General features: G+C 33.8%; 4 protein-coding genes across 6 annotated transcripts; 2 read left to right on the top strand and 2 right to left on the bottom strand.

Moving 5' to 3' along the window:
* Nucleotides 1-836: 836 nt before the first annotated feature.
* Nucleotides 837-4803, bottom strand: LOC123195883 (pescadillo homolog; the record flags this gene model as incomplete). Its single annotated transcript, XM_044609746.1, is given in 13 exon segments — nucleotides 837-1118; nucleotides 1274-1507; nucleotides 1754-1973; nucleotides 2269-2390; nucleotides 2470-2577; nucleotides 2746-2835; nucleotides 2837-2985; nucleotides 3154-3247; nucleotides 3433-3546; nucleotides 3631-3715; nucleotides 3866-3991; nucleotides 4084-4332; nucleotides 4637-4803. Coding segments are annotated over 13 exon segments (1848 nt in total), but the record flags the coding sequence as incomplete, so codon positions are not given.
* Nucleotides 4804-8272: 3469 nt separating this feature from the next.
* Nucleotides 8273-12839, bottom strand: LOC123195593 (mitogen-activated protein kinase kinase 3-like). The gene is made up of 10 exons (XM_044609391.1): nucleotides 12755-12839; nucleotides 12161-12271; nucleotides 11832-12089; nucleotides 11092-11310; nucleotides 10837-10974; nucleotides 10504-10671; nucleotides 10284-10397; nucleotides 9456-9563; nucleotides 9245-9336; nucleotides 8273-9000 (listed from the first exon to the last, which is right to left on the bottom strand). Exons 2-10 carry the CDS (start codon nucleotides 12260-12262, stop codon nucleotides 8631-8633), a joined length of 1569 nt encoding a protein of 522 aa, XP_044465326.1. The 5' UTR covers nucleotides 12263-12271; nucleotides 12755-12839; the 3' UTR covers nucleotides 8273-8630.
* Nucleotides 12840-13506: 667 nt separating this feature from the next.
* LOC123196919 (denticleless protein homolog) lies at nucleotides 13507-17562 on the top strand. The gene is made up of 16 exons (XM_044611066.1): nucleotides 13507-13667; nucleotides 13753-13865; nucleotides 14027-14135; nucleotides 14247-14311; nucleotides 14683-14721; nucleotides 15145-15241; nucleotides 15334-15427; nucleotides 15569-15632; nucleotides 15704-15780; nucleotides 15880-15961; nucleotides 16052-16131; nucleotides 16402-16486; nucleotides 16603-16671; nucleotides 16755-16822; nucleotides 16917-16965; nucleotides 17082-17562. The coding sequence occupies exons 1-16, from the start codon at nucleotides 13601-13603 to the stop codon at nucleotides 17457-17459; spliced, it is 1536 nt and encodes a 511-aa protein (XP_044467001.1). The 5' UTR covers nucleotides 13507-13600; the 3' UTR covers nucleotides 17460-17562.
* A 3970-nt stretch (nucleotides 17563-21532) lies between these two features.
* Nucleotides 21533-23283, top strand: LOC123196040 (LOB domain-containing protein 25-like). 3 transcript variants are annotated; one of them, XM_044609923.1, is made up of 3 exons: nucleotides 21533-21799; nucleotides 22305-22366; nucleotides 22579-23283. In XM_044609923.1, exons 2-3 carry the CDS (start codon nucleotides 22334-22336, stop codon nucleotides 23068-23070), a joined length of 525 nt encoding a protein of 174 aa, XP_044465858.1. In that variant the 5' UTR covers nucleotides 21533-21799; nucleotides 22305-22333; the 3' UTR covers nucleotides 23071-23283. The 3 variants fall into 3 exon arrangements, with proteins under 3 accessions (XP_044465858.1, XP_044465860.1, XP_044465859.1); XM_044609925.1 differs by having other exon boundaries at nucleotides 21535-21799; nucleotides 22305-22388; XM_044609924.1 differs by lacking the exon at nucleotides 22305-22366 and having other exon boundaries at nucleotides 21537-21799.
* Nucleotides 23284-24493: the final 1210 nt, after the last annotated feature.

Below are 24493 nucleotides of genomic sequence, written 5' to 3'. Positions count from 1 at the left end.
CATTTAATTTCTTATAAATTACGTATTGTAATATGAGTACAAGCTAAAATCATACATATATATAAATAGAAACAGAGAAATCGGCCAATGTTTTGTCCCCCAGTTGTGTGACTTGTGCCCTCCTCCAACCATGATGTCATTTTAACAACTCCGCCAAGGCAGGGCACCGACAAACTCCAGCCTCAAAAATTATATCGGGCCTGCGATGGCCCAAATCAACTCATTCTAATCTCGACCCAATCAAATTCCCTGCTGGTAGGCTGGTAATTACAGAAGAATAAAGCAAGAATCCATTCCATTACGTAAGATTAAATCATTCAACCAAAAACTAGGGATAGCAAATAATTCAACGTTAATTATGATAATCAAATTACATATGGTATTATATATTAAAAATATCATATATCAAATATCAGATTATATATATGTTATCATTTTTAAATAATAAAATGATAAAAAACTCTAATTGACAAATTATTATTTTCAAAAATATTTTAAACACTTTCAAAAATTTAAAATTTTTTATATATACTTTTATTATATCATTATTTTTTATAAAAAAATATAATAATTTATACTATATTATACGACACATCTATTATATCACATTAATTCAATATGCTTTTTAATACACATAATTTTTAATCTGTATTGTACCATAATATAAGATATATATTGTATATTATAAAATACTAATAACTATGATTTCAATGACCCAAAGTCTCTTACCAATTTCAGTGAATAAAAAAATGATGCATTTTTAGAGATGTCCCACGAAACTTTAGGCTTCTCTCCCTGAACCAAATACAATATATACTATGGCAAACCAGGAGACATCAAGCAAAGGAGAGATGGCTATTAAATAAATAATTTTATATATTACAGCAAAATTTTTGCCAATCATAATACTAACCGGCTAATTATAATCTCTTCAGCAATATATTAAATGGATTTTATAAGCAGAAATTATCACAAAAAAAAAAATGATCACAGTAACTTCAGGCCGCAGAAGATTATGGGACGCCTCTTTATTGCTTGATCCTAGTATTCTGAGTTTGAATCTTTTTCTTTCGCTCCTTGAGAAGATTAACTGCGGCTTTCTTCTTTTCTTTGCCTATCTGGAAAACAGTTCAAAAAAAGACATTGATACATGACACTACTTACAAATATGGTATAATTCTATTCAGAATTGTTCCATAGTCGTGTTCTTTTACAAGTAGAACATCATAGAAAATCTAGGTTAAATGCAGCAAATCAGGGTCCACAAAATTACCTTCATAGCTTCATAAAGGCCTCTCGTCTTACGTGACATTAGAAGAGTCGACATATTTGCTGCATCATTGGCAATATCTTGCACATCAGGAAGAGATTCATCCTCCATAGCTTCCCCATCATCGCCATCCTCACCAGAGATCTGCTTATTCTTATCAGATGCAGATGAAGAATATGGGTTTCCCTGAAGCTCCACCTTTAATTCATCATGATACTGTTCTTCAAGTGCCATCATCTGCATCAATTTAGATTTTGATTTAGTCAAAAAATTAATAAAGAAGCAAATAAACCAAATCACAAGTCTAATTAATACCCTTCTCTTTTACTGATACATCAATAGATTACCCAAAAAGAAAAAAAGAATGAAGTACATGTACAAAAAAGCTGTTGCATACAACTGAGCACAATCTAAGAATTCTTAAGAAGTTGCCTCAATAGTGAACTTTCACCACTAAGAAAACAGGCTTATGAAAATGCATACTTTCCGCTTTCTCTCAGCAGCTTCAATAGCTTCCGCTCGACTGAGATAACCTTCTGCCAACAAAATTTGAGGATCTCCCAGATCTTCTTTTCCCAAGCCTGGCATTGGAAGAATTTCATTCTTGGCAGCAGCCTGCAGCCACTGAATGGTTTCTGCATAGTCAGGTATATAACCTTCTTCCTCATTATCAACAAAAGGTGACAGGCGTGGGGGAGGAATCCTGTCAACAGAACATAATTTTCAAAAACTTAAAAAGATGAATATTGACATAACTAAAAGTATGCCAATTTTCACCTAAAGATAACTGACAGTCTTTTAAAAAGAAATAATTAATGAAGTTAATCTCAGTAGATATAGAAGCTGAGTGACTAGTTTAAATCCCCTCATAAAAAATGTATATCCACAATCTACTGTCAGCCACAGCCACAGTTACTCTATTACAGAGTGAGGCAAGCACACTACAGTAACTACACTTATAGGAGGAGATATAAAAAAACGATGACTCGAACAATTACCTCCCCACCATATAAGCTTCAGTTGGCAATATAATCAGCGCATTTACACAATCATAAACCCACTGTGGTTGAACATATTCTCTCGAAAGATACAAATGACCCTGAGTTGGTCTATCAACAATTTGCATGAAATAGTAGTCAGCGGATTATCCCCAAAGTGCATTTCAACGAACTTATACGACAGAGTCTTTGATGGCCAACCTGATGAGTAATGCTCTGGTCCATTTCCTCAAAAGGAGCACCCTCTCCCTCCCAAGATACAACACCACCAAAAGCAGGGATGACAAAAAGCAATGACTCCCTGGGAACCTGATCATGGTAAAGATTAATTTTACATTACAGAAAAAATACAAAGAATAGTTCCAAACTAATGATCTGAAAAGAAAATAAAGCATCAAAAAGGCCTAAACATTGCACAATAATTGTTAAATGAATCCTTTACATGGGTGCAAGACACATCATTCTCCAATATCTCACCTCACGACTCAAGAAGAATTTCATATTCTTGAAGAGTTCCTTACATGCCTTTGTATCTTCATCTTCTTCATTTTCATCAGCAGCATATTTTAACAAGTTGCATCAGTGCACCAGGTTCATTGGAAGGAAGTTGATGCTGAAGTTGTGCAAGTCTGAGTTCAGATTCATCATGTTGAGTTCCCTCAATTTGCTCAGCTGTTCTAGAGTTAGCATCAAAGTATCTTGACAATGCATAGAGTTCTGAAGGATTCACAAGACAGCAATATTAACATTAATAACTATAAGAAAAGGTCTGGAGGACAATATGTAACCATAAACATCTGGTACCAACAGAATCTGTAACTTGTTCTATATGAACCAAACCACCCAAACAATCCCTGAAAAAGTGAGAAGAGAGCGGAAGTAAACCTGCTGCTGAAGCTTCCAAAAGAGGATCAAGAATGGGTGGATATTTAACATTTATGGAATGATAAAGTTTAAAATTGATAAAGGCAAGGAGAGTCTGCACCCCAAAAAAATGTTTAATAGTAAATCAGAATATAACTATAGTAAATTGATTGAAAAGAGCTACCCAAAATTGTTTTATTTTTAGATCAAAATAAACTGTGAAATATTCAATAGCACCAAAATCTTGAGAGAAATGACAATAAAGAATAGGCAAAAATCCGTAGCAATGAAGAAGCAAACCTCATAGAATTCCAAGAAGTTGAGCAACACATCATACACAACATCATCATCTGACAAAACTTGCTGCAGCCCATGAGGTGTTAGCCATGTAATCTTTTGACCCTCAACCTCAGCCTGTATGCATAAAAGAGTATAAGCAAATTGATGAATTAACACGAGCTCACACATCATACAAAAGTAAACACGATATTGTCATACCTGGTAATATATCCCTTTCACAGATACAAAAACCTTTCGCAATTTATGAGTCCGAGATATGTAGGCTTGCCATTCATGACTCAACCTGGAAGATAACCAACATTAAATTTATGTGAGTATACCAGGTGATAAGATACTAAACCTCAATATTTCAGTGGAGAATATCTGAAAACCCTATAAATTCCCCAACCCAGGCCCACTCATCCATTTTAAATTGAGAAAATGAGATACTAACTTTCGACAATTGTGGACTCTCTTGACTTCAATTTTCATCCTGTCAGAGGCAGGTAAAGCAGCGAAAAGGTGCACCAGTGTGAGAGGATCATCCAAATCTCTGAGAGCATCAACAAAATGAGGATACCTACAACCCCAAACATAACAAACAGAGATTGTCAGTAATGGGGATGGTGCAATTGGTACTGCAACAAGGAAATCTATGTAAAGTAGGCAAACCTCTCCAGAACAAGTCTGTCTAGTTTGATCTCAGGTTGGCGTTTTATCAGAATATCAGCAAGTTCCTTATTTTTCTTTGCCTTGGCTTTGGTTACCTTCTTTGCATTAGCACTCTTTGCTCTTAGTTCCTCAAGTATTGGATCGTGTCGAATGAATGAAACATCCTTCAAGTGATAATATGTATGATGATTTCCTCTGAACTTCTTCCTTGGTTCTCGGGGGAATACTCCTTTGTAAATGCATAATCTCCTACAATTTCAAACCAATAAAAAATTAATTAATGTCTAGTTTAACCCCACCCTTCCAGCAAAATTACAAATATATTAGCGTATAAAAAGATGCCACTAAAGCTTCATTTGGCATCTGAAATTTGCCATGGAATTGGATAGAACTGGAATTTGTTCAGAAAATCTAGGGACTGAGATCACATATGCCACTCAAATTCAATGCCAAAGTTCAAACTCTACAATAACGTTACACCTTAAATAAAAACTAATGATAATTGACAGCAATATTCCCACTCATACTGTATGTTAAATTAAAAGAGGGGGATCTGAAAAGCTTTGTATTGACTTGGAGGTGCTTTAGAGCTTGTGACCTGGTGATATATCTAGCAGCGTTTCCTTCTTTCTTCTTTCCCTGGAAAATAAAATTCGACAGAAAATAAACAAGAAAGCAGGAGAACACAAAATCAAGAGACAATGCATTTACACCCTCCGTTTACACATATAAAACTGTATCGTTTTATCAGAAGACTTTCGGCAGGTCTGTAATAGGGATGGCAATGGGGAGAGGCGGGGAGGGGATCTCAATCCCCGTGCCCGTCCCCCACCCGTCCCCGCTGGAAAAAATCCCCTCCCCATATCCGCAAAAAAAAAATATTATTTTTACCTTGTAAATACAATATAAATATATTAAATAATAAAATTAAGTAAAATTAAAATTAATCTACTATTTCAAATATCATAAATATAATATATTAACTCCTTTAATATGTATAACAAAAACTTAAATAAATTTGAAAAATATAAATAATTTAAAACTATAAAAATATATTAGTATTTTAAATAAATATATTAATATAAAGGGACGGGGATAGGGGCGGGGAGGGGAAGGGTTGGGGCGGGGAGGGGACACATATATCCCCATCCCCGTCTCCTTCCCTGTTTCTATTGGTGAATCCCCTCCCCGTTAGGGTTAGGGAGGGTCCGAACCCCAAAAGTCGGGTCCAAATTGTCATCCTTAGTCTCTAATGTTTGGGCATGGTAGCAGAGAAGCTTGGGTTGGGTGGGACAGGGAGTGAAAATGGAGACAATAAAGAGAAATTAAAAAAGAGGGGTAGGGTTTATTTGGGTCCGGTTTGGGTACGTGTCTCGGATTGGCTAGTTGATATAGAATTATTTGGAGAGGAGGTACTGATTAGAGATGGCAATTTGGGCCCGACTTTAGGGGCCCCAACCCTAACAAGGAGGAGATTCCTAGATAAAAACGGGGAAGAGGACAGGGACGGGGATAAAAAAAATCTTCGTAATCAGGAACGGGTCGGGGATGGGGATACATGTATCCCTTCCTCGCCCGGACCCGACCCTTCCTATCCCCGTCCCTTTATATTAATATATTTATTTAAAATATTAATATATTTTTATAGTTTTAAATTATTTATGTTTTTCAAATTTATTTAAGTTTTTGTTGTGCATATTAAAAGAGTTAATATATTATATTTATGATATTTGAAATAGTAGATTAATTTTAATTTTGCTTAATTTCGTTATTTAATATATTTATATTGTATTTACAAGGTAAAAAAAATATATTTTTTTTGCAGGTACGGGGAGGGGATTTTTCCCCGCGAGGATGGGGAGGGGACAGAGAATCATTTTCATTCTCGTAGCGAGAACGGGGATTGATATCCTCTACGGGGACGGAGACGGGGATTGAGATCCCCTCCCCGCCCCTCCCCATTGTCATCCCTACTACTGATTCCAGATTTTAACATTGAAGAGAATTTTTTGAAATGAGTTTCATTATTTTTATGATCTCGTTAGGATTTTTATAATCAAGTAAATTGTGACATTAATGGATCCCGAGACTAAAATGCTTTTTGATAATGGCAAAAGGATTATTTTCCACCCACTCTTAAAATCCACTTACAAAGTTTGAAAAATTTAAAATCTCCTCCATTAACATACTGAGGTTAAATTTTTTTTATCAGAAATTGAGATAAAATCATCATTTTGTTAATAATATTAAAAAAAATAAAATTCATTACATCTCCTTTCTAAGTTTTAAAAATTAACATTTCATCTCTACCTAAAATTTTTTAACTTTGAAAAATAACATCCTAAAAAAAAATAACTTAGGATTTTTTTTTCTTATTTCCTTTGGCCACCATTGTTGGAGTTGACGACCTTCTCTCTCTATCCTAAACCATTGGTTGGTGCACGAGAAACAACTTGAAATAGATCCCTTCGTCTCTGACAAAGAGAACAGTTTTAGGTTACTTCCCATGTGTCAACCAATAGTTAGTGTGGAGAGGGAAAGTCGTTGATACTAGAGATAATAGCTAGAGGGATGAAGAAAAAATTGGGAGGGGGGGGGGGGGGGGGGGGGGAGGGAATGTAACTTTTCAAAGTTAGAAAACTTTAGATATAAGCGAAGTTTTTAGTTTTTAAAACTTAAGAGGAAAATATAATGAATTTTATCTTTTAATATTATTAGTAAAATGATGATTTTACTTTTGTATCTAAAAAAAAATTATAACGATAATTACATCATGGGTGGGTGACGCGAACCTTAACAATATGACACAAGACCTAATGTTCAAGAAAATATTTTCCCCAGAATTGAATCAGTTTCATCACTTAGATAATCCTTGATCCGAATTGATATAGAATCGAACGAACTTTGGTATCATTAATGGTGAACGCCACAAGATGAATTTTGATAAGTTCAAAAGGTTAGTATTTCAATAGTAGAAAAGCTATGCAAAAAGTCGGCTAAAAAATCTTTATTCATAATAAAAATTAAGTTTACATAGTGCCAACTTAACCTTAAAACTACTTATAACCCAATGGACTTCCAAACTTTCCAAGCTTATTATCTAATTATCTACCCAAACTCTAATTAAAATGTAATATGACAATTGGATTCATTAAAGTCTATTCTGATTGCAAGAAAGATCACAATTCATAAAAATCTGAAAATCATAAATTTGGTAAAACAAAAACTGTATAATACATACTAAAAATGATCTTTATTTGGGGTTACAAATTGGGGAGCAACCGGTGAAGCTAGTTGTTGATATAGAGCTTGAAACGAGCTACACATCGATAGGTTATAGGCCCTGTAACTCCTCTCGAATCAAAAGTTATGGCCATTCAAAATCTACCTGCGTGTTTTGAATTAGATTTTTCCATGGGCTTGAATTAGGTTGACCTCTTTGTTAGTTCCTTCAAGCATCCAATCGTCTTTGAGTGAACTAGTTTTAGTCTCTAAGCCCTTTACAAGCCCTACTAAGGCCTATTGTACCTTCTTAGCTCTGCTTCTTGTAATTGACCCAATTGGAATATGTACAGATCTCTTTGATGACTCGATGCTCCCATGATACCTTCATTAGTGAGACTTTGAATTTTTCAAATCTTATAAATGTGACTTTGGAAATGCAATAGAACTTGGGTGGAAAATACCCCTTTGGCCTTTGATAATATATTCTCAATTAATACAATAGTTTTGCGTTAAATCATATCGATCTATATATAATACAATTTAATAACTTAGGTGAAAAGATAACATATATCATCATTTGTTAAAGGATTCTCAAAACCTTGAACTTAGCTACCAATGCGATTCATCTTTACAGCCATTGCCTGTCCATTGGCAAATATACCCTGTGAATGTTCATTAATCGATCATGAAACTAAAATGGGTTTTTCTTGACTTAATTTTTACGATTGATTCACTATTTTTTCAGATTATTTTCCTAATTTCATTACAAATGAAAATTCTTCAATTATTCTAAAGAATAAGAATTTCAATTTTAACTATCTCGACTACTAATCGAGTCGAATGTGACAGCAATGATCTCTACTTGCTGAGACCCTTTGCTGGTTTGCTTTGATGTAGATCTGTAATCACAAGAAGCAAAAGATTTTGATGCATAGATTGTTCACATAAAGGTAAGTTTGAGGGGAAAAAAAAAAGAACATATTATAATTATACATAGAATTGTAGGTGCAAAGATAATCTTACCATATAAATGTCTTGTAATCACTAATCAGTACACCTATAGCTCAAACAAACTCTCTGTAATCACAAAACAATATGTTATAGTTGAACAACATAGACTGATGAATTGATAATATTAGAAGATTTACAGAGTGGAAATATGGAGACCGGTGCCAAAAAGTTTTGGAATGAAGCTGCCGCAACATTGTTATGACTAAATTTGTTAACAGAAGAGATTCCATGTGCACCGGGTAAGAAAATTTCTGAGTTATAAAAGTTGTGAAGGGGGGTTGAACAGGGAACCTTTAGGATATTTCTCATCATCAATTATTTGACTGGGTGATATAGAGCTCTTGTTTAGCTATGACATATCGTCCAATGGCATTGCCTGGTTCCATGATAAACTGCTCCTGGAATGTACCCATTCGTTCACTAGGAATATCGATTGAAAGATCTTTAAAATTTGGCAAGCCCTCTACTTGTACGCCATCTCCACATATAAGGAATTGATTCCCAGTGATAAATGATCCTGAGACCCGAATTGCAACTCCCCCTTGACCATGAGCACGACATTGAAGTTTTTCCACAACATGTATTAATCTCTCCGGAGGCCAGTCTCCTGCTAATGTGCTCCGGATGTCCGATAAACGCCCAAAGATATCATTTGGTCCAACAAATTGCTTCCCAGAGAATCTAGGAAGAAAAACAAAATGTCTTAGCAGAAATAACCAAAATTTTAGTGAAATGTCCTTGATTATTCAATTTAATATTTACTGGACAAAATCATGATGTCCTTGATTCTCAGTCATATCTTGAGTGAAATGGTATGTATAACTGGATACAAAAGGAAACTCTCTCCCCATAATAACCAATCAGTTTGTGAAAACAGTAAAAAACAAATCGGTGAACAAGAAAATGTTATCATACAGTACAGTACCTTAAAGTTGAATCTTCCCTATACAAGGTCTTTGCATGCTTCCAAAGTTCGTCTGTTCCATCAAAAAGTAAGTAATAGTGTATTGCCAACATCTGATCAAAGCAAGTAGAATATCAGTATACATTGAAAAGATCGACACATGATCACTCACAACTTCAAGTGCCAGTATATATACATCCAATAAACATGTTTAGAAATGCCATTTACTCACATCTGCCGAATCTTTCATCCTTTGTGTTGGATCAAATACATCTTGGACAAATGCTGCTAAGTCCACACCAGCATGCTCATGCTTTGTGATAAATGGGTGTTGAAGAAGCTGCAGTAGGTTATGCCAACAAAACCATATCAAGAATGAACTTCCACGACTTCCTTTAATTAAGTATGCAAACCTTGAAATACAAATCAACAAGCAATGATTATGCACAGAGTAATGAAGAACTCATCCCATTATTTTTTACTGCATAGGCAGGAGACTTTCTTTCCAAAATATGTTTAGGAAAGGATGAAACTGAGCCATCAAATTAAAGGGAGTATTCAAAGAAACTGCATCGGCTGATACGTGGAACAAGTCCAAACTGATCAAGATCAGGAAATGTTAAGATTCTGAAATTACATCAACTGGCTCTTGGAAATAGTCCTCATGTATAGAACTTTAGTTTTTTGGTCTATAGTCTTTCTTTCCGATAGTTTGTTATCCTAAAGTTATCCTTGATGATCTTCTCACATGGTAATTAGGTATTGCCCACGGCCTCAGCTTTTCCCAGCACCAAATCATGTAAATGAATAATAAACTCATCATCAAATATGGTTGCCAGATGTTTGATCAAACAAATGCTATGCAATAAATCTGTTTGCAGTGTTTGACAGATGAACAAACGAGGTGGTTTAAAATCACTAAATCTACTTATTTTCAAATCTTTAGGAGCAAATATACCTTTAAATTGACCTTAGCCTATCTTCTTAAAGTGGCATAAGAGGATGCCTGAAAATACTTTCAGTTTGTCTATTATATGGTCTATCCTGTCCATGGTTTTACCTGCTCTGCTGTTGGTCTGGCATCTGCATCCTTCTGCAGGCAAGCATCTATAAATGAACAAAACTCAGGTGAAAACTCCTGTTTTGGTGGTGATGGTGACGGATCATCCAATATCTTCCATAAAAACGAGCATTTCACAAATACAAGAGACATAAAGTATGTCAGTAAAGTACACAGAAAAAAAAAAATTCAAATCAACATAGACTATAAAAATGATCACCTGCAGCATCAGATTGACAGGTCCCTCATCAGAAGTATATGGAAATTCTCCAGTGCCACATTCAAAGAGAGCAAGACCAAGGCTCCAGATATCAGCAGGATAAGAATACCCCTCATTACGAATTCTCTCAGGTGACATGTATGTAACAGTTCCAACAAAGGTAGCACACTAATATATGACATTTGAGACACGTTAGCAGTAACTTTAAGATTCATGGTGGATATCTATGCCCCAGAGTAACTCTAAAGTAACTGCAAACAATCTAAATTAACAACCACAGCAAAATACAGCACGCAATAATAAATAAAATCACAACTAGTCTTTATCACTAACCATTGCCACAGAATTATCTAGCCCAGCACTTATGCCAAAATCTGTAATTTTTGGTTCCCCCTTGAGATTTACGAGCAGATTTGCTGGCTTGATATCTCTGTGAACTAGATGTCGGACACCATGCAAGTAGCTTAGACCCTTGAAGATTCAGAAAGGCCAAAAAGGCAAACTAAGTTTAAAGATATGCAGTATGTATTGATAAAATTCTACCTTCTGTAAAGAGAAAAACTAAACCAAAAGAGCATGACATCTTACCTGCAGAAGCTTTTGAAACATAGACGAAAGAACTGGTTCTGGTATACTTTTCTGCACTCGTAAGATATCAGCCAGTGATCCTCCATCCATGTATTCCAAAGCTATGTTTATTTGCCCTGAGTCTGGCACATAAAATGCTCCGTGGAATTCCACAAGACCCTCAAAACAAGGGGCCTCACATAATGTCCTTATCTCAGCAAGAATCTGTTGCCTTTTCTCCTGTTAAAAAAAAAAAAAGGAATATGCATAAAATTCAACATATTAACTGGGTGATACATCTAACTATTCCATGTCTATAACGTAACTCTTGTTCATAACCAGGCCTACTTAGTTGGCCTGCATTACTGTTCAGCACAGGTGGCAAACACACAGCTCAAGATTCTAAACTTTGCCATGGAAACAGATTTCAGTCAAATACTGATGCAGAGTAGGCAAACATGATTCTAGATACAATTAAAAAGTCATATAATGCCTCTTCATTCGAAGCAAGACATGAGCCCCTGAAGACATCAGTCAATGGACTAATAAAGAATTACTTTCTCAGCATACCAAATAATTTACCATTGTCTTCAGTCATAGAGTTTCAAAAGGATGGAGAAGGGGCCCGAAATAATTGTCTTTTCTATAGTATACTACTCTAACATTTCCTCAACAATATGAATCATATGTCAACCAATCTAGGTTCTGTCTGATAGAATAAAATTGTGGAAAAAATATTAGAACTATGAAAATAAGCTCACCTTTTCAAAGATGTTAATTTTCTTCAATGCAATTATTTTGTGTGTGGGAATGTGGATGGCTCTCTGAACAACACTGCTTGCACCACTACCAATGGATCCAAAAATTCTCATCTCATGGGAGGCACAACGATATGTCTTTTCGCTATGGTCTGAGGATTCCTCCACAAGACAAGACGAGCATTTTTGCAATCCAAGCTGATTGATGTTGTACATTCCATACGATCTACTTAATAAATTGACAGTCCCACCTTCTGAAAGCTACACATAAACAATAATTAATCAAAAAAATAACTCTATTAGTGTAACCAGTTTGTATTAGAGAGACTTACCATGTAAGAATCAGTTAGATCAGGCGCTGATGCAGCTGAAAAACCCTTTTCAGCATCAAATAAAGGTGTAAGCTTCTTTTTCAACTCCTCCAACCCAGCCATGATAATTTACTGCAAAAGTCAAAATAAAACAAGAAATTATAATCATAGTATTTCTCTTCCTAAAGATACCACCACAAATTCAATATCTCTTTCTACGAAACTATAAGCAAGGGCTTTAAAAAAAAAAACACCCATAAGTAAGTTCTTTGCATACATAATTATTTTGTACTTAAAATACTTCTGCTAATCCCAAAACACAGCTATGATAATTCCTACAAGCATCATCACCTAATGAACCAATTGCGAATGAATTATCACTAAAATAGGTATAATTCAGGAATTCATCCAAAGAAATTCACTGGTAAATTAATCTGAATGACTTCAAATTCACAGACCAAAGAAAAAATTTTAGTGCAAGTGAGTTGAAAACCAGATAGATTAAACAAACGTATACGAAAATAGAATATGAGAGTACACTGAAATGAAACTGAAATCAGATTAAAACACTTGGTTGCAGATTGATAAATTATTAAAATTCAAAGAGTTACTTACAGGTGAAATCTCTACTCTTTACAGTTGAAATTTGAAAAACGTTGCTTCTGTTCGTATGCTATTCGATTTTTGTTTCCTGCAAACCGGTCCGGTTCAACTCATCCAGCGGTTCTTTTGCATCGGAAGAAGAAGTGGAAAACAATTTTGAGATTTGAAGTCATTTAGATTAAATTATCCGATAATATGTGTAATTCAGGAATCTATCGAAAGAATTTTACTGATAATTAAATCTGAATGACTTCAAAGTTCAAATTCACAAGCCAAAGAAAAAATTGTAATGCACGTGAGTTTTCAAAAAAAAAAACAATTTAACTTTTTTTTTTCTCGTAACTTTATAATATTTGGCTTTATATCTATTTTTTTACAAAATTAAATATTTTAATATTTTTATTATTATTAAATGATTAAAAAATTTCAGAATAAAAAATTAATAAAATTATATATATTATAATATTATTTTATCATATGATTTAAAATTAAAAAATAATATCTAATTATATAATAATATATTATTATTTATAAATAAATTTATATATATTATTTATACATATAATATTATTTTTAAGTGTGCCGATTAAATACTGGGGAGGTCATAGAGATTTTCATAACTATGCGGTATTTCTTAGTATTATACCAAAAACCAGGGAGATGATTAAAAAAATAAAAAAAATTAAAACATATTAGAGAACCGCCAAAAGGGGTTTGAGTTCGCCGTCCCGCTCAAAACCATTGCCATGGCGCGAATTTGAAAGCAATAAAAAGTAAAAACATTTCAATGTTGCAGAAAACAAAATTTTCCAAATCTCAGTTAGTTTCTCTTCTCTGGATTCACTGATTAACTTCAAAATGGAGACTTCCAGATCTCAATCTTTCTTCCAAGATATCAGATCCAGAGAGCTCAACGGATTTAAAGGTCCTTCTCTCTCCAGCTCCTTATACACATTAATTTCATTTACATAATTATATTATTATGTATTGAGTTTTTTTCCTGATTTCAGTCACAAAGAGATCATATTTTGGTCGCGCGGCGTTAGATTTTGCAGAAATTGGAGCTCTGGCCGTTGACCACGGCGGCGAAGAGACCCCTCCGTTGGCAGTTTCATTTTGCAAGGTAATGCGTTAGGTTTCAAAATGTTTATTAATTTCCGGGAAGATTTTATACTAGAGAATTTTTCGTAACGATAACCATGAATTTGTAATGTGCTTGATGTTTGTTCCTATATTGTAGTTGTATGTTTCCCTTCAATTAAAAGAAAACCCTAATTTTTGCAGACAAGTAGAAACTCTCATATATTTGCAGTGTCTGATGAGGATGGTTATGTGAGCTTGTTTGATTCTCGAAGGAAATTTTCTTCTTTTGCATGTCATCAAGAGAATGCAGGTTTGCTCATAAAGCCAATTTCAGGGTTTTTGTTAATTTTTAAATGATGATGAATTACATTTGACAGTTTGTATTTGGATTTTAGTTACTAATTTGATGCATTTTGGGCAGAGAAAGCCAGAATTATTGACTGGGTTGCACATCAAAATGCAATTTTTGATTTACAGTGGATCAAGGTACGGTCTTGTTCTATAACGAATTTCATTCAAATTGTTTAGAGTTTAGGTAGCAAAGAGTGCTACCCGTTCCAGTTATATTACTAGCATGCAGCTGATCGAAACTTTAACAAATGTGACAGAATTGTTTTGGTGGTAAATATATTAAAGCCTGTTATCTTAATGTATTCCAATGAGTTGTCATTTTGTATCATTAAGTTCATGTCAGTAAAAATGTTGACAGAACAAGTTAAGGTTTATTTGTGTAATCATTGGCTAAACTTTATAGTCACACATGACTAAACGGCAGCTTGTGTTTATAAATTAGAAGGTTGACATGTTAAGTTTTCATTGATATGCTAACATTATTTATACGATGGAATTTCTTTCAGGAAGATAAAAACATTCTGACAGCTTCAGGTGATCAAACGGTAAGTGATAATGCTTAAAAAGAAAAAGAGAGATGGTTTCTTTTAGCTTTTCTGTCTTTGAAACTTTGATTGAGGTAGCTGAACTATCTTTTAAAATTTAGCTCATCATTAGTTTACGCCTGGTTTATCCATGCGAAGAGCTTTTGATAACTTGATGACTAAACAGAAGTTGTACTTTTCAGGATAAATTTAATTGAAACTATGTTATAAGTATGTCTCGTTGATCTATGTTCGTTCTCTACAAACGAATCATTTCTTTGAGCCGCTATTCAAAACAATTAGGTTTCAAGTAGATAAAATTTATAACACAATTCACTACGTACAGCTGAGATAATGAATAGGAAAATGAAACTAAAATTTTTAGGGCTTAAAATCGTGAGGTTAGATTTAGAATAATAAATTCTTCATGTGGCAATTTTGCAGATAAAGGTATGGGATGCACAAGAAAAGAAATGTATTGGAGTGTTGATGGGACACACAGGGAGCGTAAAATCTTTGTGCTCTCATCCAACAAATTCTGGTGGGTTGTAGGTTTTCTTAGTACTTCTTTTCATCCAGACACTGTCTATTAATTTTTTGTTTCTTTCTAATTAAATTGTCATTGTTCAACAGATATTGTCGTCTCTGGTTCAAGAGATGGGTCCTTTGCTCTATGGGACTTGAGATGCAGTACTAGTTCCAAAAGAAGTGGGGAATCTCGTTTAGTGTAAGTTATTTTTACGTCTTTTATCTCACATGAGCAAGTAATTGACGCTTGTGATCCTAGCAAATTTTTTTCCTTTTATTTTAAGACGTTTGTGAATCACTCTCACTCACTTCAATGCTATTATTTTTTTTCTATATCCAGCTCATCTACTGTGGTAAACGGAGCTCATCTTACGTCTCAGGCAAAAAGGGTTAGGCGTGGCAAGGTAAGTTTAGTGCTAAATTTTCTTTTCGGTCAAATTTGTGGTGCTCTTGGCTAATTGTTCAGTTCTTTTAGGCTGCTTCCATGAGCATTACATCAGTTCTTTGTCTGAAAGATGAGGTGTCCATTGCAACTGCTGCCGCAGTGAACAGGTATGTGATAAGTATCCAACTTTTTCTGAAATTACTTTTGAATTTCCCTAAAGGTGGTGTCATTCTTTTTTTAGCTTACTGATAATTCCTTCATCTTAGTGTTGTAAAATTCTGGGATACAAGAAATCTTAAATCTCAAGTTACTCAGGCATGTCCTTATCCTGAGTCATCAGATTTAAAGGTTTGTTTGCGCTTGAACAGAATATTTAGTCATCACCTATTCATATTTCAGAATTGAGATGCTTATTATCTTTTTTGTTTTTGATTTCAGGATAAAAGATCACATGGTATTTCTAGCCTTTCTCAAGACTTAAACGGAGTGTTCCTTACAGCTTCATGCATGGACAATAGGTATTTTGCATTCTGATGAGCATATTCTTTTTAAATTGTTACTGACGACCACACTATAGCACAATAAAAATTGTTAATTCGGTTGAAGGCAAAACTAAAATCTCAGTTTGTGCCGACTCCCATGCATCTAGCATGCCATCCCACTAACAAAAAGTAACAGCATAGAAGATGCAGAACCGACTTTATATATACATGCACTTAATAAGAAGAAAATACAAATTTTCAGAAGTTGAATATCTGACTTAAATGCTATTTTCTTCCTCTTGTCAGAATATATTTGTACAATGTACTTCAGCTTGAAAAGGGTCCTATAAAATCCTTCTCTGGATGTCAAATAGGATCATTCTATGTTAAGGTATGCATTGTCTTATCACTCAAACTCGCTACTCTTACTTTTCATAGCACTGATTGCCAATTGTTCCATATTTAGATTTGTCCCACCCAGTGTCTGATTTATTTATGCCATCACAGGCGGCAATTAGTCCTGATGCAGCACATATACTCAGTGGCTCTAGCGATGGAAACGCGTACATATGGCAGGTAGAGTTTAGTTATAGTAATCTTCAACTTTTGTTAATTTTGTCTTTTAAAGTTTCTAACTTATATTTGTAATTTTAAACCAGGTGAATAAACCTCAATTAGATAGAGTCATGCTGAAAAGTCATGATGGAGAAGTTACAGCTGTAGATTGGTATAATGTTCAGTTATTTTCTGGATGATATTATTCTGCTACTGTTAGTCCCTTCGCAGGCATCTTAATCATATTTCTTCAACTTCTTTTGCAGGTGTCCATTTGAGACTGGGAAGATGGCAACTTCTTCAGACGATTTCACAGTAAGATTAAATTTTTCTTATAGATTACAACATATGTCCCTTTAACTGCTAGCCAGGTGGTTTGTTTGCATCTGCCCTATGTTTAATACATTTCAATTTCTTCAAAATATCGTCAGGTTCGGTTATGGAACATACAGAACAATTCTTGTTCGAGCAAAAGATCTCCATCTTCCATTCGAAGGAGAGTAATAGCAATTCCGAGTGCAGAATGCAGAAAACTTTTGATAAATGGTGAATTGGCAGATTCAGCGAAGGGTCCTGATAATTCAAATTCTTCAGATGAAGTAGTGAACCAAACTAATTCTTCCAATCCTATGAATATACCTATAGTTGGTACTCCGGATGCTAAGAAGAGAAAGTTGTCATCATCTGATTTGGAAGAAACCTTTGAGAAAACCCCTGAAGCTTCTTTGAAGAGTCCATCTTCTGTGTTGAACCCTCCTTCCTCTGTGAAACGAAAAACCATCCGAGATTACTTTATCGTATCGCCGTAGAAATTCATCCAAAGTAGTGTATAAAATGCATTCTATTAGTTTATTAGTTCCAAAAGCAGGCTTCCCAATCCCCTTCAAATCATAAGGAGTAAGTTTTCCCTCCTTTCTTGCTGACTTGTACGTGAAATATAAAGCCATACATGAACGGTCGTCCCTCCTAATATTTTTTATTCTACTTCTGTTAGACCTGAATCTGGACAAAGAATGGGCTGATGGCCCAACCCAATGACTCAAGGACTGCCCACAAGTAAAATCCTGGACTGGGAAAAGCTCCTTTTCATTTCTGGCTGGGAAGCTCAAGTGCCCATGTTCAACAATTGAGAAACGAAGCTTGTGGCCTGTGTGAGATGAAAGACTGAAGTAGAATAAATTGCATAAATCAGACTGGCCCACTATAGAATTTATAATTCAATGCTTTCAATTAGGTACAAAATATACCACAGGCAGCTAAAGCAACTAATTAAAGCCGCACCATAAAAAAGCACTTAGTGGTTCCTACCTTTGCATAATTTATTTTATTGATTGATTCCTCCATTGAGGCATGGAGTTTAAAATGTGACATTATATTCTATTCATATTACATATGTTCAATGGATTCTATAAGTTGGGGCTACATACATGAATATATGTATTTAACAACCAATAATAGACTGCTCAATCATTACGGCCATGCTCCTCTATAAATATTTGACTTATTCCTCCTTAGTTAATTATCTATTTCTTCTTTAACTTTTCTCAACGACCCTTAGGGTTCACAATATATAATTTGAAGTAAGCCTAAGGAATGTATAAGAGTATTGTTTTAATATATACTTTCTGACCCGCCAATCATTAAATTAAATATAGATTAACACTTTGATATAATTAAAAAAATTTCACTCAAAGTATAATCGATGCATAGAGATGGTGAGTGGGGCTGTGTTAATTTTCTAGATGATCTTGGGATGCCATGGAATTGTCAAATGACAAGAAATAAGAGAGATTGCATGAGTGGTTATATATTGTTTGCTTATGTGTACATATTTTTGTTAGATAATTTGAATATACAGATAATATGTTATCATATGATTGAATGTTATTTTATCTTTAATTCAAAATCATTAAATCATATAATAACATATTATCCATGTATTCAAATTATGTGTAAAAAATATATATACATAGTTTTATTGATTAATGAAAGCTTTAAGATGATACATTGTTTAATTTGTTTTTAAAGATAATGAAGGTGATTCGGATTTGTACACATGCATGCGTACATATTTGTTAAGTCTAGAAAAGAAATAAAGGTAGATTCATGTATCATTATGAGGAGATCTAAAGAAAATTATAATCTCTTCAATTATTAATTATATGTATCATGGTGTACACCGACCCATGAATTCTTCAAATAATGTCAACTAATTAATTAATTAATTAATTTTTTAATTACTTACATTAGTTTAAGGCAAACTCGAGGCAGGAACAAGTGACATTAGAGTGCCTTTTAAGTTTGTGTTCACTTTCATAACTTTTAACATCAGCAATATTCTTCATCTTTGGAAAAGCCTACCTAATTGTTTCTGTGGTGCACATTTGAGTGCCTATACTAAGTTCCAAGTAATGCAGTATTATTTTTTTAAGAAAATTTCTCAGTCCTTCATGACATTACATTTATAAATTTATACTGATAAGTGGGAAATTAATTAATTCAATTATAATTGAATATGTAGTTTTTGGTACAAAATTTCCTTATTGTAGACAAACATTGATATTTTTTTAATTTAATAAAACCTAAGTAAATGTGTAGCCCAGTGAATTATATTTTGTGGATATACTATGATCAATTTTATTAAATACTCCATGCACTTTATAAATAAAATCTGGGTTATTGAGTTTATTGAATTTGTGATGAGAGGACCCGATATGTTTTTATAAAAAGAGAGCTAGGTCTTTTTCCCAATCCACATATTTTAGATGTCTGTTAAAATATTATCATTTTAGGAACATACGAGAAAAGAAGACTAATTTCATCAGATCTATAATCGATTAGATTTCAAATTGATTCTATATCAATTATGACATATTAAATTTATTTGAATTACTAAATATTTTATAACCTTTATGTATATGATGAATCAATATTAGATCTTGATATTAGATTGATTGGATTATGTATAAATATATTTGTTAGAATTTATAAGAAGTAATTCTATTTTCTGTATTCTATAACCTTTATGCATATGATGAATCACTATTGAATAGTAAATATAAAAGAAGGTCGACAATATTTAATGTAAAATAAAATTCTGACCAGTAAAAATCGGCCGCTTCTCGAGAGTGGGGGTTTAAGCTAAAGGGTGCCATGGAATAAAAAGAAAAAATGATTGTACCAAAATAGTGCTAAAAAAAAGTATCTTCAGAAGCTTGAAATATGAATAATGTTAAAACATGTTGGGCAGCGAATCTCATTGTTGAAAATTCTTCAGAAGCAGACTGTGCTAGTAGGATTGTTATCACATCAACCTCTTGTCATCAAATATGGAGATCAGATGTTGAGGGGTGTCGTCAATTATTGTAGGAGAGTAGATGAAAGTCGTCACTTTGTCAGGTTGGGGACAAGGAGATCACAGGATAAGATAAGCAGCAAGCTAGCTGGATTAAGAGAATTGAAAAGAGCAAACCCAGCCACACGTTTCTATGCATGGTATAATCAATTTATCTCCTCCTTGTTCGTTTATTTCAGCTTCCTTTTCATTTGTCTGCAACTTCAAAGGCATCATTACTGTTTTGTACCATCAGGAACCCCTTCAATAATACATTCTAACAGTACAAATGTTTCACTGCTTCACAGATTCATGATGATGATACATAGTCTTTTCAATAATATGTTAGGATCCTAAGTGTAAGGTATGAGACTTAGATCTCACGTTGGAAAATATGGACAACTAGTATGAGATTTATATGACCTTAGACTCTCCCATCTCAATAGCTAGTTTTTTATATATGGTTCTCCAAAGGTTCGTATCATTTGGTATCAAAACTATCACCATGTCTCCTAGTTGCAATCGTACGGTGCAAGCACATTGACATTGCAGTGTTCACCCGGGGCTACTGCACAGCAAGCCCCTACCATAATACAATTTAACAGCTTGCTGAAGGGGTCAGGGATGTGTCCAATGCACAAATTGAAGCACCCACATATGAATTCTTTAATATATATCCATATGTATGCAGAAAACTTTATTTACCATAACTTTTTTTATGTGGGTGTTGCTGAAGATGGAGCCCAGGGAAAATATTGATAAGTCATCTCTTTATATGTATTGGAAAAATGACCACTTTTGGCTTTGCAATTCTTATTACAGGAAAGATAAGACTATATATATACTCAGATATTTTTTTGTATCTTCTGGAGTATTTGATCGTGGGTGGTTCCATCTTATAAATAAGAATTTCTTCTGATTAGCTAACTTATTTATGGTAAAATTTTGTAGACTCTGAATTAAGTTCACTGATTTCAAGTTATATCAGTAAATAGCCCACTTGACATGCAGTACTTTTAAGTTGCAGTTGCAAATATTACAGCAGTATTATATATCTTTTGAACTTCATTGATGAACAATGACAGAATATGCAGCTTGTGATTTTTCGTCTTGTTCTGTGTTCTATATTTTAATACATAATTATATTGTTATTTGATCTATTTAATTCAATTGGATTGAGCTATGGAGTTAAACAAAATTAATACTGTTTAGTTTGTGACCGTGTCGAGCATTTTCACAAGAAAAAGTGAAGAATATGTATGAATTTTATATTAATTCTTAATCAGGGAAATAGTTCTTTTTGTTGGTCAGCAAAGAAATCTTAGTCAATCAGTCTGATTACACTACAAGCAGATTAAAAATTTAATCTTAAAATATTAATAAAAAAGTTTAAATTCTTGTTTTCTTATATCCAAAATCTTCTATTTTATCAGTCAAAATATTGGTAGAAGTGTCAGAAAATGGGAATAAGGTTAATTGTTTTTTCCAAGTTCACAAATCGTCTTCTGACATTATTTTAATAAATACAGTGAGCAATTTCTTGTAGCCCCAATTATTACACTTGTCGTTTGCTTTCCATTCCTTCCCATTAAATGCTCTTTGCCTCCTTTTTCTCTCATCCTCCTCACCTTTTGTCACTGTATTTGCAGGTTTTATCGGTGACCTGCAACCAACTAGGGTTTCTCACTCTTTCATCAAACTCTAAAACCTACCTTGCCTAAGCAAATTTCCCCTTTCATTGGCAGCTCCTGCATAGTCTTTTTCCTAGGAAACACTCAACCAACAGATCTTGAAAGAGCCTACTCATCAACAAAGGTATATATAAACTTTTCTTTTCCTTTTTCCATCTGAGAAATTAACCTAACTATTGCTTTCTTGTATAAAGGTAATATCTGCAGAACTCTTTTTAAACCCTTTTCGGATTTTCATTTTTTATTTGGAATCTAATTTACTACTGTGTTTTTTATGTGGCCTTGAGATATAATAAGAGAAAAAAAAATGTAATTAAGCTTATGATATGCATAATTTTACGATGCTCTACCCGGAAGGAAATAAGTAAGATCTATATATTAATTAGCACTGTACTTAAGGTATTAATTAAATGTGGGTACTTTAAATTGTGTGAAGAGGGAGAATTCTAAGGACGAAAATTATATTCAATGGTTTGAAATCACTGAGGAACTGTTTGACAAAATTCAAGATAATCCAAAGTCCAAACACAGTACTGTGTATTATCTGTTGTGATTGGGTGTGATATATATATAATACTTGGTGTGTTGTTTCTTCTTTATTTTCTTCATACCGTTAGTTTTGACTATAGGGTTTGGCTGAAATTCAAGATGACATTCAATGAAGACTGCTTTGCAGGCCAAAAAAGCAAAAGTAGGTTGAAGAGAAGAAAACAGTTGGGTGTTCTCTATAATTCAATTTCCATGAAAAAATATGATACCACAAGAATTTCTGAATAATTTTTGACGTTTTTGTCACTATAACAAAGTCAAAGTACTTGAATTTTAAAGTAAACATGTCTGATTTGTAGCTTCCATTAAGTTAATTGAACTTAATGAATGTAATTACTTAATTTCTTGTTGCAGATAATTAAGATTATGGCTTCTTCCAGCTATTCCAATTCTCCATGTGCTGCCTGCAAGTTCTTGAGGAGAAAATGCCTGCCCGATTGCATCTTTGCTCCATATTTTCCTCCTGAGGAGCCACAAAAATTCGCCAATGTCCACAAGATTTTCGGAGCAAGCAACGTCGGCAAACTCTTAAACGAGGTGATGCCCCATCAGAGGGAAGATGCAGTGAACTCTCTTGCCTACGAAGCCGAGGCGCGCATGAAGGATCCCGTCTATGGCTGTGTTGGAGCCATCTCCGTCCTCCAACGACAAGTCATTCGACTCCAGAGAGAATTAGATGCCACAAACGCTGATCTCATCCGCTATGCCTGCAATGAAGCGCCTGCTCCTGCAACATCTCAGTTTGGCTCAAGAAGGGATTCAAATCAAGGACAAGGAGCTGTTGATCAAAATTCCGCCTTCTACTTTCCCTATAATAACGATCATTTTGGAGATGGCCATGAGTAAGAAGAAGGTAACATGTGATTATCCATAAATAATCAACCATCTATATGTGTACTTGCAGAGTTATGAGCTAGAGGAACCCTTTTAGGGTTTCTTATTATACATATAAGGGACTGCTATATACATATATATAATTATTTGGGAATGTTATTTTGTTAAACTTCTCAGTTTATAATATATTTTTGAGCTCCATTGATGAGCTGAAGCATTATTTCACTCAGAATCTGGTGCAGCTATTTATTTTTTTATGCAAGTAAATTAATGAATCTTTGTGGGAAAAGGTCTAGTTGCGTGGTGGATTCATGGCCTTGTTTTGCTCAATGCATTGGAGTTTACAGTACATTTTTATGGCCATACATGCATGTTAAAAAGAGAAGAAGTAAAGGCATACACATGTAAATCATCCACTTTCTGCAGCAATTCTGCTGTTTTGTATTGTACCCAATTACTGGGATTTTCATCTCTCTCTCCGGACAATCCTATCCCAAACCTAATCTTAAATCTCTTTTCATATTAACTTGCATTTTTTCGGTACACAATCATGAACATCTACCTCACTTATAATATATGCCCATTCAGTATTGCGGCTCAACTGATTAACCTAGTTTATGTAAAGCACATCATGATTATGTGGCCGTCGAAATACAATCCACCAAATATTTGAATGGTCAATACGAATCAATTTTATTAACTTATTCATACAACACCTGTAAAAGATAGTTTGATTGATAAAAAATAATACGTTATATATATAAAAAAAAAAGAGTTTAATTCTCTTTTAATGATATATTAAAGTCAAACTCTTAACTTCACGGAAAAACAAATAATTATATCATTTAATTATATATTGATACTCTAATTTATATAAGTAAATTAGGAATATTTCTTTATCCACCCCAGCTTTATTCTATTAAGATTTAGTCCTATTAATTAGATATGTTCGATTTTGTGTGATAGTATCTTTTCAATATTCAGAGACAACATCATAATATATATGGTATATATCATTACTCAGCCGCCATATATGGCCAGATGCCTGAATTTGTTAATTTCCTCAAGCAATCACTCATTTCTTGACACTAATATAAAACCTGATGAAAACAAATTCTTCTTGATTTATTTGTGATTAGGGTTTGATTAAGATATTGTTAAGAAAGGCTGAAAATTGCACATCGCTATCTTAAGAAAAGGAGGAAATTAACATGACTTAATCTGTTATATTTCCTTCACCAACATCCATCGCTATCACACCTAAAGGCAAACAACATTTACATCTAATCCAACTTTAATTAGGGTTAAATAATACAAATTCTAAGTGTGAACAAAAGAAAAATGGTCTAACAAATTTCAAGCTCTTTAATCTGCAAAATCACTTCATTCTTTCCATCACTTAAAATATGGACCACTTATTTGAAGGTAAACTAAT

Source organism: Mangifera indica, chromosome 14 (genome assembly GCF_011075055.1).
Source record: "Mangifera indica cultivar Alphonso chromosome 14, CATAS_Mindica_2.1, whole genome shotgun sequence".
In the NCBI taxonomy this organism is placed as follows: Eukaryota; Viridiplantae; Streptophyta; class Magnoliopsida; order Sapindales; family Anacardiaceae; genus Mangifera; species Mangifera indica.
The sequence above is the reverse complement of the archived record's forward strand: the minus strand, read 5'-3'. Positions and strand labels throughout refer to the sequence as shown.